This window comes from Lynx rufus, unplaced genomic scaffold, assembly GCF_022079265.1.
Source record: "Lynx rufus isolate CCGP_SWC_20201006 ecotype Redwood Valley unplaced genomic scaffold, mLynRuf1.p SCAF_13, whole genome shotgun sequence".
NCBI lineage: Eukaryota > Metazoa > Chordata > Mammalia > Carnivora > Felidae > Lynx > Lynx rufus.
Genome location: NW_025814827.1, coordinates 12,033,507 through 12,051,934, shown reverse-complemented (window position 1 = coordinate 12,051,934; position 18,428 = coordinate 12,033,507). Strand labels below are relative to the sequence as shown.

Genomic DNA, 18,428 nt, shown 5'->3' with positions numbered 1-18,428 from the left:
AGAGTTAAGTTGCTTTATTACAAGGTTGAGTGGTTGTACCTATTCATGATGGTTAGAACTTAATGTTCTATGGTTTCATGTTTCTTCTCAATTCAATTTTATTTTATTTTTTAATTTTTTTATTAAAATTTTTTTTAAGGTTTGTTTATTTTTGAGAAAGAGTGTGAACCAGGGAGGGACAGAGAGAGAGAGAGGGACACACAGAATCTGAAGCAGGCTCCAGCCTCTGAGCTTCAGTGTAGGACCCTATCCCACAAACTGTGAGATCATAACCTGAGCTGAAGTCAGACACTTAACTGACTGAGCCACCCAGGTGCCCCTATTTTATTTTAAGTTTTTTATTTATTTTTGAGAGAGCTCAAGCGGGGGAGGGGCAGAGAGAAGGACAGAGGATCTGAAGCAGGCTCCGCACTGACAACAGCAAGCCGGATGTGGGGCTTGAACTCACGAACCATGAGATCATGACCTGAGCTAAAGTTGGACGTTCAACCAACTAAGCCACCCAGGTGCCCCGCTTCTCAATTCAGTTTTAAAAAATATTTTTTTTCAGTGCATCTGGCTGGCTCAGTTGGTAGAGCATGTGACTCTTGATCTTGGGGTTCTAAGTTAGAGCCCCACGTTGGGTATAAAGTTACTTAAAAATAAAATCTTTAAAAAAAATAGTTTGCTTTTATAAATATAAATAGAAAATTGGAAAATACGGTGAAGTAGCTAGAAAGAGAAAGATCGCCTATAATCCCACCACTTAGAAACACCTACTTTTAGAATTTTAGAGGGCTTATTTATATTTATTTTCCTGTGCTGTTATATAGTAAGGTAATAAAATATATTTAGTATTTTACTTCTTTCACTTATCATTACAACATACTCGCTTTCCCTTTTTTTTCCAGTTTTATTACACTGTAATTAACAAATAACATTGTATTAGTTTAAGTTATACAACATAATGATTTGATATATGTATATATTTTTAAATGGCTGCCTCAGTAAGTTTAGTTAATATCCTTTACCTCACATAGTCACAAATTTTTTGTTTCTTGTTGTGAGAACTTTTAAGATCTATTCTCTTAGCAGCTTTTATTTATTTTTTTTTTAATTTTTTTTTAATGTTTATTTATTTTTGAGACAGAGAGAGACAGAGCGTGAATAGGGGAGGGGCAGAGAGAGAGGGAGACACAGAATCCGAAACAGGCTCCAGGCTCTGAGCTGTCAGCACAGAGCCCGACGCGGGGCTCGAACTCACGGACTGCGAGATCATGACCTGAGCCGAAGCCGGACGCTTAACCGACTGAGCCACCCAGGCGCCCCACTTAGCAGCTTTTAAATATACAGCACACTGGGGCGCCTGGGTGGCGCAGTCGGTTAAGCGTCCCGCTTCAGCCAGGTCACGATCTCGCGGTCCGTGAGTTCGAGCCCCGCGTCGGGCTCTGGGCTGATGGCTCAGAGCCTGGAGCCTGTTTCCGATTCTGTGTCTCCCTCTCTCTCTGCCCCTCCCCCGTTCATGCTCTGTCTCTCTCTGTCCCAAAAAAAATAAATAAACGTTGGAAAAAAAAAATTTTAAATATACAGCACAGTATTGTTAACTATAGTCACCATGCTGTACATTACTTCCCCGGGACTTACTTATCTAATACCTCAAAGTTTTGACTATTTTTACCCATTTACCTCTGGCAACCACCACTTTTTTCTCTCTATCTATGAGTTTGTTTTTTTTCAGATTCTGCATATAAGTGAGATCATACAGTATTTGTCTTTTTTGTCTGTTTTGGCACAATGCCATCAAGGTCTGTTGTAAATACAATGGCAGGATTTCCTTTATTTTTATGGCTGAATAATATTCCATTATGTATATATACCACATTTTCTTGATCCATTCATCCATCAGTGGGCATTTGGTTGTTTCCATATCTTGGCTATTATAAATAATATTGCAGTGAATTTGAGGCTGCAGATATCTTTTTGTTCCTTTTTATTTTATCTATTAGAATTTACTATGCCTGACAGTGTCCTAACTCATAACAGTAGTAATATACTTAAATAAATTTTTACAGTTCTAAAAGCAGCAGTAGCTCTATAAAATAGATAAGGCCAGTATTATTACAGTCTTGCACAAATGAGGACACTTACGTAAGGACACTTTATAGATAAAGTAGCTTTCTCTGAATTAAAAGCTAGTTAGTGGCAGAGATGGAACTTGAGTTCAAGTTTTTAGTGGTTTTTTCCAGTCTTACTGTGTAAGTTTCAGTCATTTGTCTTCTGAAAGAAAATTTTTTATTGGCATTTAGTATCAATCATTTCTACTTTGGTGTATTCATTATTAGCTGTGATTTCCTTCTTTCATTACGGTGCATTGTCATTTTTCTCCCTTCTTGAAGGTTAGGTCTTCTTGCTTTGGTTTGTAATTGCTTTTTAGTTCATGTGTGTAATGCCATTAGAACAAATGCATGTGAATCTGCTTCTGCTCCAGGGCAACTAGACCCTCAGGTATCTGTTCTTACTCAGTTTTCTACAATTTGGGTGTCTTTTCCCTCTTCCAAAGCAGAAAACTAAACAGCTCGCTTTCTGCTGAGAGAATCAGAATGTTTACATTTCTCTCCTGTTTTGGATCTATATTCTTCAGATTTTGTTACTGAAAAGAACAGATGAGCAACATCCAGCTCACAATCACTAATCCCACAGAAATAAAATGAATGATTCTGCCACATTTGTGAGACGATTTTCCCAATAACCCTTCAGATTATCTGGTGTGGAGGGAAGAACGATACTGATTAGTTCTTCATTTTTTGATCACCTGCTATGTATGTGCCTGGCATTATTTCAGTTCATCTATATTGGAAAATGAAGGATATGAGAAATTCCCTATTTCCCATTGTAAGAATAGTATAATAGGAGTATATTATCAAGGTATTTGATTGGAACTAAAAGAGAAACATCCTTTTTTTTTTTCTTTTCACTTATTTATTTTTTGAGTATAGTTGACACACAATGTTACATTAGTTGCAGGTAGACAGCTTAGTGATTTGACAAGTTTATATACATTATGCTGTGTTCACCATAAGTATAGCTACCATCTGTCCCGTTACATTGCTATTATAATATCATTTTATTCGTTATGCTGTGCTTTTTATTACCATGACTTAACTCATTCTATAACTGGAGTCCTGTATCTCCCTTTCTCCTTCACTCATTTTGCCCAACCTCCCATCCCCCAGGAATATCTTTTTGTAATCCTTGGAGAGTAATTAAGTTCTCTTGGATGCATTGTTATTCCACCTAAAGATTCTTTCAAACTAGTCAAGTTGTTTAATTATTTACAAAGAACATAATCCTTTATAAAATACTTAGAAAATATAAATGAATATGGTTGCAATTTAAAGAGTGAAGATGAGGGGCGCCTGGGTGGCGCAGTCGGTTAAGCGTCCGACTTCAGCCAGGTCACGATCTCGCGGTCCGTGAGTTCGAGCCCCACGTCAGGCTCTGGGCTGATGGCTCGGAGCCTGGGGCCTGTTTCCGATTCTGTGTCTCCCTCTCTCTCTGCCCCTCCCCCGTTCATGCTCTGTCTCTCTCTGTCCCAAAAATAAATAAACGTTGAAAAAAAAAAAATTAAAAAAATAAAAATAAAAGAGTGAAGATGATAAACATTTTTATTTATTTAAATTCTATAAAGTGACAACTATAAAAGTACTGTTCTTAGAGATTTGTGTGTTGGTGAAGATTTTTCTGTTAGGTTAGAAAACGATTAACAAATCTTCCAAGAAAAAGTTAGCCCGTGACTCAAAGAACATCAAGGATTTCCTTTGTGTGGAACAGTTTGGATGCCTTAAAAGTGTAAGATTTAAATGGTGGAAGTCACAAGGCTAGTGAAAGATACAAGTCTGACTTACAGAGATGGAGTTAAAAATAGGACCTGAAAGAGATCATTGTCTTTATTCTGATGATAGGAAAAGCTAGAGAACAGGGTTCATACTCCATTTAAGGGTATTGTGTTATAATTATGTTTTTCACACAAAATACCCCTCTGTGTGAGATATCTTCTATAGATCTCTTGGTTTAGCTGGGTGAGTTGCTATATTAGATGAGATCCTCTGGGACACTAGAATTTAGATCCTTTCTACTAAATTTGTAATTTTTTTTAAGGGTGGAGGGCAGAAGTTGGTACACTCCTCACAGAGGACGTCTTTGGATAGCAGCCACAGCCAAAAGACCCTCCCCTCAAGAAGTCTCAGAACTCCAGACTACATATCGTCTTCTTCGTGGGAAAGGTGACAGACATATATTCTCCATTCAGTATTACTTGATGGAAAGGAAAGAAGTTCATCTTCTTTCACCCCCTTCCTCCTCTGACTTTTTTTTTTTTGGGGGGGGGGAGAGGGAAGTAGATGAGAGGGACTTTAATCTTTGTGTACGTTTGTTTGTTTAGCGGCAAACCTGGGCAGATGTTCAAAGCATTCATTCATCAAACAGTGCAAATAAAAATATCAGTTCCCAGGGCGTATGGCTGGCTCAGTCAGTTAAGCATCTGACTCTTGATTTCAGCTCAGGTCATGATCTCACCGTTTGTGGGTTCAGCCCCCACGTCGGGCTCTGCTCTGGCAGCGACTAGCCTGCTTGGCATTCTTTCTGTCTCTCCCTTTCTCTCTGCCCTCCCTTGCTCACACCTGCTGTCTCCTCTCTTTCAAAATAAATAAATAAACATTAAAAAATATGCTTATCAGTTCCCAAGACCAGAAATCAACCAACCTGTTTTAATTTAAGAAAATTTTCTTTTTTAAAAAATTTTTAACTGTGAGAGTATAATGACTTTTATAAACTCTGGGATCTTTAGATTGGGAAGAACAACCACAATAAGAATTTTTTGAGGGGACTGACCCAAATAAACATCTGCTATGGGATTTGGACAGGTCAGAGTTGGTTGACTTAACCATTATATTTTGGGAATTACCCCCAAGCACATCATATTTGGATCCAAAAAAACTGTTTCTGACTCTTAGATGTCTTGTTTTCCTTCCTCTTATCTAACTCATACACTTGTTTTGAAGGTAGAATGAGAGGATGATTATAGAACTACCTTTAAAAGTTTTAAGGAGGGGCGCCTGGGTGGCGCAGTCGGTTAGGCGTCCGACTTCGGCCAGGTCACGATCTCGCGGTCCGTGAGTTCGAGCCCCGCGTCGGGCTCTGGGCTGATGGCTCAGAGCCTGGAGCCTGTTTCCGATTCTGTGTCTCCCTCTCTCTCTGTCCCTCCCCCGTTCATGCTCTGTCTCTCTCTGTCCCAAAAATAAATAAACGTTGAAAAAAAAAATTAAAAAAAAAAAATAAAAGTTTTAAGGAAACCAAAACTTGAGGAATCAAAGGTGCTTGTTTCCTTAAAAGCACAATGTTTTGACTGACATGACTAGCTTGTTTTAAATTTATGTTCTGTCATTCTTTTTTTTTTTTCTCTCTCTCTCTCCCCCTGTGTTCTGTCATTCTTAAATGTTTTACTACACTTTTTGGTTTTTCTCTTCACAGCTGTAGCTTGTTTCCAAAACCCATCACCACCAAACTCCAGGTTAATCCAATTGAGTATAGGTGGAATGATTTTTTTGGAGTGAAGTTGTAGGGTCCTTGAACTTTGATGGTGTAAGGGTAATTTTTTTTATAGCTTAGAATGTAGATAGTGGACTATGCCAGACACTCACTAAATTTGTTGCTAAAATGCAAACACTTGTGCTAAATAAAAACCTCATTGTTTTTCTGTGTCTACAGTAGGTAATAGAGATAGTGATTTGTTCAGAATTGGAAACAGATTTGTGAGTTTCAGGGGAACAAAAAGGATATATAGCTGATGCTTCTCTTATTCTTGATTCAGATGTGGAATTTCCCAATGACTATCCATCAGGTTGTCTTCTGGGCTGTGTGGACCTCATTGACTGCTTGTCCCAGAAGCAGTTTAAGGAACAGGTGGGTAAAGTATACTTCTCTTGGACACATGCTTAGTTTGCTTGTAAATAGTTGACTTGTAAATCCTTCAATACAGAATATCGTGCTGATAGTAAGGTGATACCAACTGAATTTAGACATGTGAGGATAATCTTTTCATAGGGAAATACTGGACAGATACAAGACCAGTGCAGAAACAGAAAAACTAGTGATTGTTCTGGTTTCTAATACATGTACATTTCTGCATAAAAAGCTATTTCCCCAGTCAAGCTAACAAATAAAGGGTCCTCACCTTTCATAAAACTTTGCTGCTTTTGGTAAAGATACCCTCCATTATCCTTTGAATTATTTCAATTAGGTGGTGAGGATGATAGGATTTGTTATTATTGTGGAAGATTTGGTTCAAGCTAGAGAATTCATGATAGGCAAGTAAGTTTGAATTCTGATTTCTGATTGCCTGGACTGTGCCATATTTGGGGAGTGTATATGCGAGGGGGTATGTGCACACGTGTAGGTATGTATTTTTATTTCTTTTGATCATTGAAGGTTGGACTGACATAACTAGATTTCATTTTTGAGCAGCAGAGGGAGCCTAAAGACTTTAGCTTCATTGGAGAACGCCTGAAATTTTAGAGCTGTATGTTTAGACTTAGACTAGCAGAATCCAAAATGGCAAAGTCTCTCCTTGAAGCCTGTAGAGTCTTACCTAACAGTATGGTTTTCCTGTACTTTCAACAATTGCCTTAGGCAACCACTGTACTTAGGAAAATGTTTTTCAGCTTAATTTTTCTCAGTAAACTCTTTCTTTTCCAGATCTATTTGCCTTTTGATAACATTATTACTGTTGTAAAAACTCCTATTAGGGAGCCTGGGTGGTTCACTCAGTTGAGCATCTGACTCTTGATTTTGGCTTAGGTCATAATCTCACAGTTTGTGGGCTTGAGCCCCGCATCAGGCTCTGCTCTGACGGGGTTCTGCGCTGGCAGTGACGGGATCCTGCTTGGGATTTCTTTCCTGTCTCTGCCCCTCTCCTGCTTGTGAGCTCATGCAAGCGCACACGCTCTCTCTCTCTCTCTCTCTCTCTCTTTCTAAATAAGTAAATAAATAAATAACTTAAAAAACCAACCTGATCTTATGTATCTTACCGTCTCTACCCTTTCCTCACAGATTTTAGCCAGTAATTATCCCTCTAGTTTTCTTTCATTTTCTTGTGGATTGCCTCCTTAGCTCTTCTCTGATTACTTTATGTATAGGAGTACAATGCATGCATTTTGGCATGGATTTGACCCCTAGCCTTTTGTTCTGAACCTTACTACCTAATTCAGACCTAGGCAAAACCATGGACATGTGGAGACCCTTTTTTCCACACCGTTGTACCTGTGCTTCCATGGGCCTTTTGCCCATTTCCCCAGTATCTTCTTTCCTCTCTTTCTCTCCCCTTTTTTTTTCAGTCTAGAAGTAACAGTTATAAAAATTGCTTACATTGGTGTAGGCCTTATAGTTTTAAAGACTGTCACAGGCATTAATAGCTTAGGATGAGTTAATATATTATCAGTATATTTTCTTCATAGGATATCTGCATTCTTAAAGGGAAATCAGGGTACCTGGTGGCTCAGTTGGTTGAGCGTCCAGCTCTTGGTTTGAGCTCAGGTCATGATTTCATGGTTCATGGGTTCAGGCCCCACGTTGGGATTCTCTCTCTGCTGCTTCCTTGCTTGCACGTGTGCACACATGCTTGCTCTCTTTCTCTTTCTCTTAAAATAAATAAACCTATTTTTAAAAGTTAAAAAAAATTTAAAAGGGGGAATCTGGAGCATCTGGTATGTGGGTGGTGGGGTTTGGCAAAGGGCCTTCCTTTATTTTTTTATTTGTCCATCAAGCAAACCACCATCTGATACAAGGTCAAATGATTTCAATCACTAGACAGCCAGTCTTCTTCCTTCCACAAAATGTGTAGAGAAGGGTAGGAAACAGTAATCCTAGTCTGTGGAGTACAGCAAGCTTATGGGAGTTAGAAATCTAATTGACAGATCTTTTTTGGTTTCTCATGGATACTTCTCTTTCAGGTCAGCATGATACTCCTCCTTGAGCTTAGATTCTGTCTTTTATCCTGAGGATGCTGAGGGCAGCACATAGAAATGTAGGAATCCTTCCATATGTTCCCAGCTGGAGGTCCTGGCAACTCTCCTTATGAATTTCTCTGGTATATGTCATTAGAATATCTCCAAATGCCAGAAGCCAGTAGGCTTCATCAAATAGGAATCCCTTACTCATTTTCCCTATGGTCAGCTTTTTTGGGGCTTTTCCCCACTGTTTCTTTTCTTTGGGGGTAGCTCATGAATGTATGCAGAATTGATATTAGTCTTATTTGGGGATTATTTATTAGATAAAGATCTTTTAAAAGTTGTAGCTTTGGTATTTGGCTGCCTTTCGGAAAATGTCTCAAGCGTCTTTGGTAATCTACCTGTCTTTGTTTGAGCTGTGGTTCTGTGATGTTAGTAATGTGATTGCCTAGTCTGTTTTACAAACCTTACTCTCATTACTGTAAGAATGAGTTGAAAGTTTAGGAATAATAGCCCTAGACTAGCATTTCCCAAACTCTTCCATGTATAGGTGTTCTCTGGGGAAATAAAAACAGGGGGAGGTGGTTCTGAATGGACACATACATTTGGAAAATGTGTTTGTATCAGACAAATGTGTTTGTTTACTGTAGACCTTCTCAGAGACCTTAATACACTAGTGTGCATTATGACTCTCTGATACAACTGTCTGTTACGTCTAATGGATACAACATACAGTGTTAAACTTTTCGACCATAAATCCCCTCCCCCTACCTCATACACACTACCTATTTTCATACTGCAGAACTGGTATCTTGTATATATAGCTAAGAAAGTGCTAGCCTAAGTATGTTTGGTTTTCTTTTATTGTCATAGGTCATCTCACTGAGGGAGAATCATACAGGAAACAATTTCTTGACCTATGTCTTCTTTCTGCACCTTTACACTCATTTTTCATTACCCAGCTGAATGACATTTTCTTTGAAAACCAATGTAGATCTAGTAGTTTTTATTTCAACTGAAACTAATCTCATGTGTGACTTGGACCACATTTTACTTCTCCATCTTGTTCCTTTTTCCTTCCCCAAAGAAACTCAGTAACTTACTTCCTGACCTCACATTCTTGGCCTTTCTTTGATAAGTTAAAATATACTAAGCCCTCACTATTTTTGGCGTAATGTGATCATTTAGTCTCTTTAAAAAAAAGTTTTATTAGAGGTTGTTTAAAATCAAGTACACTATACTCTAAGTGATTTTTTAAAATATGTGCTTAAAATGCTTTCCCCTGAGCTAAGAACTCGTCTTCCTTTTATCTTCTAAGAGTAGTATGGCTGGCATGGCCAATTTGTGCCAGAAGAAAATCCCACTAGACCCTCAGCCCTCTGAGTAATGGCAGGGAATCAACCTAGACAAGACAAGAATGATGCAGCAAAGGCTGTGGGGTCAACTCAGGAGAGAAAGGTAGATGAGAGCCATCTAGTTACAGCTTCTCCTGTATTCCCCTGGAAGGAGCCCATGCAGTTTGCCAGCACTTTATCTGCCAGCAGCAGATGTAAGCTCTCAAAAACAGCAGGGAGGATGTTGACTGCAACAATGCATCAAGGCTGTGGTTTGTAACCTCAATAGTAAGGCAGTTAAAACTTTTTTTTTTTTTTAACAAAGACATTTTGATTGCCAAATCCATAACCATTAGCAGCTGTGGTTTGAACAGTTCTCTAGACCTAACAAGTTTTCAAACAGAAAGTTGAGTTGGTGGCTTTTGTTTCTACTTGTCTATGTTGTGTTTGGGCTATTTATATCTCTGCCTTCAATAGAAAATCTGATTTGTCTGAAATCTCCAAGGTCATTGATTATTCCATTTCTTCTGACTAAATCCATTCCTCTCCTGCCAGTTTACTGACCCTTCAGTCCGTTTGATCTTATGGCTTTTATAATAGCCAAGACCCTATCTTTAAAGAGTTATGCTGAAGCAGTTCTGCTGGGTGCCTATATAACTGACATTAGCAATAGAATTGAAGTCTTCATTGGGGTAGAGAGTATTATTTGGTCCTTCTCCTATAAGGGTATCCAAGCAATACAGATCATCAGGAAGGTTTGCAAAAATCATGTGTGGAAATCATCAGCTTCTATCATCAATCAATGGATTGTCTGTAGGTCTGAGAGGTGAGAAATTAGAGAATGAAGGAAGTAATAGTATTCAACCCAGATAACAGCCTTGAAAAATGCAGTATCCCCAAATTTTCTTTTTCTTTTTCTTTTTTTTTTTTTTTTTTTAAAGTAAGTTCTGTGCCCAGCATGGGGCTTGAACTCACAACCCCAAGATCAAAAGTCACATTCTTTACTGGCTGAGCCAGCCAGGCACCCCCACAAACTCTTTCTTTCTTTCTTTCTTTCTTTCTTTCTTTCTTTCTTTCTTTGTATGTATGTATGTATGTATGTTTATTCATTATTGAGAGACAGACACAGAGCTCGAGCATGGGAGGGGCACAGAGAAGGGGAGACAAAGAATCCAAAGCAGGCTCCAGGCTCCGAGCTGCCAGCACAGAGCTCGATGCGGGGCTCGAACTCACAAACGGCAAGATCATGACCTGAGCCGAAGTTGGACGCCCAACCGAGTGAGCCACCCAGGTGCCCCTACTTTCTTTTAAAATATGTGAAAATGTCCTCTGTCATACTGAGAAAACCTGCATATTTATAGACCTAAAATGTGGATTTCTAAGGGATCATGAGGGCCGTGTCAGAGACCCAACAAAGAGGGGAACTGTGTGTCTGTCACAACTAGCCTAACCCTAGGCTGTTCTTTAAAAGTACAGCTTACTTGAGTGAAACAGGGAACATATTTTCAGAATTCTCATGAAGACTAGAATATTTACTGGAATTTCTAGGTCAGAGCAGACCATCTTTAAAGTTGTTTGGTAATCTGGGTGTCAAATGCCTACTTGCTGAGTTGAACACAACCACGTATATTTTTTTATATTCCAGAAAGCATTTTGCTTTCCTTTGTACTTATCCCGAAAAGAGGAGGGGAACGTTAACACTTGTCTATACATTTATGTAAATTCTTTAATGTTTTTACCTTTTCATCTGAAAACAAACCTATAACTCTTAAGGTTTTCTTAAGTATCAGTAAATATTTGAGTGCCTACCATAAATCAGACATTGTTTTAGACACTACAAGAAACAAAAAGATGAATTAGCCATGGGGTCTGTCCTCGGGGTGTTTAAAAGACTACTAGATAGGTAAAATATGTATGTAAACAAAGAAAAACAAAATAAAAAGCAAGGATAACTGTCTTGAAAAGTAGAGTGTCTCTGAGGAATTTAAAGGACAGAAAGGTTGCTTCTAGCTAGAAGGGACCCCAAAAAACTTTATTAAGAATATGGCTTTTTGGGCTGCCTGGGTGGCTCAATCAGTTAAGTATCTGACTCTAGATTTTGGGTCAGGTCATGATCTCTGTTAATGATGATTAACTCCGTCATGATCTGAGTTTAAGCCTTCTTTGTCAGCTCAGAGCCTGCTTGGAATTCTCTCTCCCTCTCTTTCTGCCCCTTCCTCATACTCTATCACACTTTCTCAACATAAATAAATAAACTTAAAAAAAAAAAAAGAATATGGCTTTTGAATTAGCCTTAAAAGGTAATAATAATAAAATCTATCACTTTTTGATCAGCTATTATATACAAGGCCTATTATGTATGTTATTTTCTTATCCTCACAACCACTTCAAGCAAAGTATCGTTATCCCTCTTTTAAAGAGAAGAGAATTCAAGACAGAGAGTTAAAGTAATTTGCAGAGTGTCAGTCAGTAAATGGTAGAATTGGGATTGCTGTTCAGGTCTTCCTACTTAGTTGATAAGAAAAGCATATTCCAAGGAGGAGGAGTAGTGTGAGGTGGGAAGTTAGGGGCCTGTCCAGAGAATAATAGCAAACCAGTTTGTTGAGAGACGAGTATGGGAGAAGAAGAGGAAGAAGCAGGAAACAAGAATGGAAAGGTATGTTGCGGTCAGATGGTAGATAGCTTTGAATGATAGGCTTCAGAGGTAAGACTTTGATCTGTAGTCAGTTGTGGAATGGAGCCGGGGTGTTTGGAACGTGATCAGGGCCTCCATTTAGGAAAATGGATCTGACTGCAAGGTGGAAGATTAATTGCAGTGAAGAGCCTGAAGGTGGGGAGACTAATGAGATGGCAGTTGTCATTCCAGGGTCGAGATATTTTCAAAGGTCTGTTCTAGGATAATGCCAGTGAAATTAGACAAGAGGGGAATAGATGTAAGAGGTTTTATGTAAGTAGAATCAATCACTTAATGTGGCACCTTCATGTTACCTGTAAGTAAACCGAAGGTTAGAGAGAAAGTGGTCTGCTTGATCTAGAAGGAATCTGCTGTAGCCTTGGTATCTTCTTGCAATCTGTTCAAGGCTTCTTAATTTTTCACCTAGTCTACTGTATGAACCAGGTAGCAAATTATCTAAGATTTTATTGCTTGGAATGTTATACAATCATACATTCAGTAAGTATTGACTGACCATCTGTCATGTGCCAGGAACTGCGCTAAAGACTAAGGATCCAGGGGCACCTGGGTGGCTCAGTTGGTTAAGCGTCCGACTTCGGCTCAGGTCATGTTCTCATGTTCATGATTCAAGCCCCGCGTTGGGCTCTGTGCTGACAGCTCAGAGCCCGGAGCCTGCTTCCCATTCTGTGTCTTCCTCTCTCTGGCCCTCCCCCACTCACGCTCTGTCTCACTCTCTCTGTCAAGGATAAGTAAACATTAAAAAAAAAAAAAAAGACTAAGGATCCAGAGTTTTAACAGATACTTCATCTTTCTGGATCTTTCAGTCTACTAGAAGAGACTGAGACAAGAAAACCCAACCATACTAATTATCATATGAAAAAGGAATGTGTGAGAGGCCCTAACTCCTAACGCAGCTTGACTGGGGGCAGGGTGGAGAGGGTTAAGGAAGCTTCTAAAAAAGGTGAGTCCTGAAGAAAGAATTTGTCTTCCTCAGTATGCCATCCTTTATCAGGTCACCATGCTCTTCTCCACCAGGATAGTTCATATTCATCCTTTTAAACAACTCAGATGTCACTCTCTGTAGTGTCTTCCTAGACCTCAGTCCATTTCCTCCCTGACAAGACTAATCACTTCCTTCCCTGGGCTACTGTGTTCATATTTCTATTATTGCTCTGGCAGATGAGTTGGGCAGAAAGGAACAGATGATTGAAATGTTTAGGAGGTAAAGTCTATAGGACTTGGTGATTTGATTCGATATGAAAGATAAGAGAAAGAAATCTGAGATAAACTTGGGTTTTGGGCTCTGGCAGTTGGGTGAATGGTAGTATCATGGAGTGTACAAAAAAAGAATTTTCTTGAGGCACCTGGATAGCTCAGTCAGTTAAATGTCCAGCTTTTGATTTCAGCTCAGACCATGATTTCATGGTTTCTGGGTTCGAACCCCACATTGGGCTCTGCACTGATGGCTCAGAGCCTGCTTGGGATTCTCTCCCTCTCTTTCTGCCTCTCTCTCTCTCTCTCTCTCTCAAAATAAATAGCTAAACTTTAAGGAAAAGAGAGAAAATATTCTTTTAAGATAAATAACTTTGAAATAAATGACCTGTAGTAAAGAAAACCTATATTATAGCAGTAAAGGAAAGAAGTACTATAATATGTAATCACCATACAAAAATCAATTTTTTTATGATAAAAAAGAAGAATTTTAATTCCAGGGGTGCCTGGCTGGCTCAGTTGGGAGAGCATGTGATTCTCATTTTTGGGGTTGTGAGTTTCAGTTCCATGTTGGATGTAGAGATCACTTAAAAATAAAATTAAAAAAAAAAAAAACCATTTAATTCCGGTATAGTTAACATACAGTGTTATGATTTTTTATTTGGATAGTTTAAAATGTTTTAATCTGTTTTGTTCTCAAAGACAAATATCATTCAATAAAGGCATATTGTTACTGTTAATAGCACCAGTTTGCCTGACAGTTATCTTACCTTGGTATGTTAACTGATGTCAAAGGATGTTCTGAACTGTGCCTCAAAACAGTTGTTCTCAGTTAAGTTATCTCCCGTTGGGAGATAAATTCTAAAATAGTCCTATCCCTTAAGAGGAGTTTTAGCATTCTGAGTTATTAGTCCCAAATGTAGACTTCAATGGTTAAAGGACCTTACAACATAGTATCTTTAATTAAGAGTAATTTTCTTTTGGTTCTCACTAGTTTAAGTTGGAGTGAAAACCTGCTATAGGAAATTTAAGACCAAAAATAACTGTTGTGAGTGGGTGATTCCCATTTAGGTCTTAAAGAAGGCAGAAAAGCTATGCAGTTAATTTTAGAGAAAATACACTTGCTTAGGTTCTCTTGTGTATGGAGGTTCTAGCATAGAATTCCAAAGGGCACAGAAAGCCACAGTGGAAACTTAACTGTGAGTAGGATGGGACCAGGAAACCAATGCTGTGTGGCTTCAACTAGGTCATCTTCCACAAATGGCTGTAAGACCCTTAAGCTGCATATTATTCTTTTCAACTGGAGCAAATATGAACTCTGTAGCATTGAGCTGCAATCCCTCCATCTTTGATACTGAGCACATGATTATTAAAAAAAAATGTTTAGTTTTGAGAGAGAGAGAGAGAGTGAAAGCAGGGGAGGGGCAGAGAGAGAGGGAAAGAGAGAATCCCAAGCAGACTCTGCCCTATCAGCTCAGAGCCCATTGCAGGGCTCAAACTCAAAAACCTTGAGATCACGACCTGAAACGAAAGCAAGAGTCTGATGCTTAACTGATTAAGCCACTCAAGCGCCCCTATACTGAGCACATGATTTGATTTGGGTACTTGTACGTGGGAATTCAGTGATCCCATATTGGGCCAGCTGGCTTGGTCTCTATCCAACTCCAGTCAAATATACAGTTGTCATCTTGTCAGAGCATCACTACTCCTATGTTATTCTGATGTGAGAAAAGTTTTATCTTCCAGTATAGTGGGGCCTAAGGTACTAGTTGTGTGTCCTGTAGACTTGTTGAATTGCTTTAACAGAAAAGATAAACAAGAACTATTAGAGAACTATTAGAGAATTGCTTTCAGGATATGCTTCTTTGGATCTGTTTTACTTGTAGCCTTTTTATCAGACTTATTTCCTTCTCTCTTTCTGAGTATTATCACCTCAATCTTCGTGGAGTTGGTTTTCAGCTAACTAGATTTCAGAGCCTGATTTCATGTCCTATCTAGTTCCCCAAAGTTTAAACCAAGAAAACCTACAGCAAATATATGTTCTTTGTCAGTGAGTTCTTTCTTAACTGTTTGCGGTAGCTGTTAGTCCTCTGGAGACAGGTATAAGATTTATAGGTCATCTGGGGATTTGTTGTCAAGAGTGGCATCATTTAGGAGTTACTGATCATTTCAGTACAAGGACTAAATGGAGGCTTGCAGAGTTGGTGAAAATGGCCACTTGACTCTGAATTAGTAGTGATTGCCAAAAACTACTAACCTTTTTTTTCTCTTATGAAAATGGCAAAAGAAATGTTTTCTAAACGACTGGTGAACAATTTCCCTCTGGAGAAGAGAAGAAAATGGCTGTTTAGTAGTTAATTACCTGTTATGTTAGACAGCTATGAAATTTATGAGGCATGAAAGAAGAGTAGGCCCACCTCCCCCACTCATCAGGCTGGAAACCAGGTGATAGGAGTCATGTTTTCATAGGCAACAACAGCAGCAACTTCCTGAGGAATCTGTTACTGAATTTGAATGGTTGCTTTGAGTTGCCTGATCTTAAAATCCACATTCCCTAACCTGTCTGATGTGCTCTCATTGACCCTTACTGTAGCGTCCGGAGTTTATTCACACTGTTTCTAAATATGAACCTTCTCTTAATTTACTTTTCTCTTTTTTAAAACAAGCTCTGCACTCAATGTGGGGCTTGAACTCACTACCCCAAGGATCAAGAGTCATGTGCTCTACTGACTGAGCCAGCCAGGTGCCCCTAATTTACTTTTCTCTCCATCAGGTGCATTTTTGTCTTTTTACTCTCAGACCAAAATCCCTTTCTTGTAAGTCACTGACTTGTCAGTGTTTAATGTGGTCCATAGTGTCCAGACCCCAGTTGCAGTGATTATGCTTTTCTGGAGATACTGAGGCTGTGCCAAACTGACTTTGCTTTAATGTATTCTACCCCTTTTCCCAACACATAGGCCTTTGCTTTATTTTTTTGCAGGCTGCTTTGCTCGTCAGCTCTGTTTCTTGTAAGCCTCCTGAAGTTCAGTAATAGTTTGAGAAAAGAGATACTCACATAAAACTTGGATTTAGGTTAAGTTTGGAAAGTTGATTTTGATGTTTATCTTTATTGTGAAGCAAGAATGGGTCCCATAAACCTCTTGTTCTATAATTTCATTTGTCCATCATTTTCCCCGTTATTTGACATTTGCTTACTCTATTAATATATGTCAGGGTAGTTTATATTAAACATAAGGCCTTATTGGCCCACTTGCCAAGAGTTCTAATTTATCTTGGCGGGGGGGGGGGGGGGGGGTAACAGATTATAGGATAGCACCTGCTTTTACCCAGGGCTATCATCCTAAGAGTGTCTAGTTCTCAGCCTGTGTGTATTTAGCATGATTAAGATAACCTTAGGGGCACCTGGGTGGCTCAGTCGGTTAAGCATCCGACTTCGGCTCAGGTCATGATCCGGTGGTCCGTGGGTTCGAGCCCAGTGTCGGGCTCTGTGCTGACAGCTCAGAGCCTGGACCCTGTTTCAGATTCTGTGTCTCCCTCTCTCTCTGACCCTCCCCCTATTCATGCTCTGTCTCTCTCTGTCTCAAAAATAAATAAACGTTAAAAAAAAAATTAAAAAAAGATAACCTTAATGCACAAGTTGATAAATTCATTGTTCTTTAATTCAATAACAACAAAAAATTTAATTTTTTTTAACATTTATTCATTTTTGAGAGACAGAGTGTGAGTGGGGGAGAGGCAGAGAGAGAGGGAGACACAGAATCTGAAGCAGGCTTCAGGCTCTGAGCTGTCAGCACAGAACCCAACATGGGGCTTGAACCCATGACCCTGAGATCACGACCTGAGCTGAGATCAAGAGTTGGACCCTTAACCAACTGAGCTACCCAAATGCCCCAAATTCAACAAATAATTATCGGTTGCCTACTGTGTGTCAGGCATGATTCAGAGTGCTTAGGAATAAACAAAACAGACAAAAATCCTTGCCTTCATGGAGCTGTCATCCTAGTAAAGGGAAGCCATATTTAAATTTTTAGGGGCACCTGACTGGCTCAGTTGGTAGAACACGCAACTCTTGATCTCTAGGTTGTGAATTAAAAAAAAATTTTTTTTTTTAATGTTTATTTTTGAGAGCGAGAGAGTGCAAGTGGGTGAGGGGCAGAGAGAGAGGAAAGCAGAATCCAAAGCAAGCTCCAAGCTCTGACCTGGCAGCACAGAGCTTGGCGCAGGGCTTGAACACACAAGTTGTGAGATCATGACCTGAGCCGAAGTTGGAAGCTTATAGGTTATGAATTTAAGTCCCATGTTGGGTGTAGAGATGACTTAAAAATAAAATCTTTTAAAAATTTAAATAAGTAAAGTTATGTAGTATCAGATGATGGTAAGTGCTGTAAGAAAAAAAAAAAGGAGAGAGGGGTTGAGAGTGTCAAGTTTGTGAGGAGTTTGGTGCTCCGATTTTAAATAGAATGATGAGGGAAAACTTACTGCAAAGTTGACATTTAAATAAAGTTCTGAAGAAAGAGAGAAGAAGCCAGGTGGATATCTGGGCTAGGGGGTAGAGCATTCCAGGAAGAGGGACTAGGCAAGTGGAAAGACCCAGAGACAGGAACAACAAGCCATTGTGGCCACAGTGGAGTGAAAGTGGGGGTGAAAGTAGTAGAAAAAGGTGTCAGAAAATGGGCCACGGGCACCTGGGTGGTTTAGTCGGTTAAGTGTCCAGCTTCAGCTCAGGTCAGGTCAGCATCTTGCGGTCTGTGAGTTCAAGCCTCACGTCTGGCTCTGTGCTGACAGCTCGGAGCCTGGAGTGTGCTTTGGATTCTGTCTCCCTCTCTCTCTGCCCCTCCCCTGCTCACACTCTGTCTCTCTCAGAAATAAATAAACATTAAAAATAAAAAAAATAAAAAAAAAGAAAGAAAGAAATAAAGAAAATGGGGGGCCAGATTGTCTAGGGACCTGAAGGTCACGGTGAGGATTTAGGCTTTTATTCTGAATGAGATGAAAAGCCACTGGAGAGTTTTAAGCAGAGGAGTGACATGATCTGGTATATTTTTTTAAATAGTTCTGACTGCTGTGTTAAAAATAGAAAAGAAAGAGGTTAAGGGCAGAAACAGACCAATTAGATTATTGTAGTAATCCAAGGAAACATTATGATGGCTTGGATCAGGGAGTAGCTATAGAGGTCTTAGGAAATGGTGAGGTATTGGACATCCTTTGAAGGTAGAGTTAACAGGA

General features: G+C 39.3%; 1 protein-coding gene across 1 annotated transcript in view; it reads left to right on the top strand.

Annotated features, from left to right (window-relative positions):
* The window catches only part of TRIP4 (thyroid hormone receptor interactor 4), a 69,356-nt gene that overhangs the window by 37,475 nt on the left and 13,453 nt on the right, over window positions 1-18,428 (top strand). Inside the window, exons 10-11 of the mRNA XM_047074961.1 lie at window positions 4,138-4,262; window positions 5,849-5,940. Coding sequence (XP_046930917.1) covers window positions 4,138-4,262; window positions 5,849-5,940 — 217 coding nt within the window. The remainder of the gene's footprint in view (window positions 1-4,137; window positions 4,263-5,848; window positions 5,941-18,428) is intronic.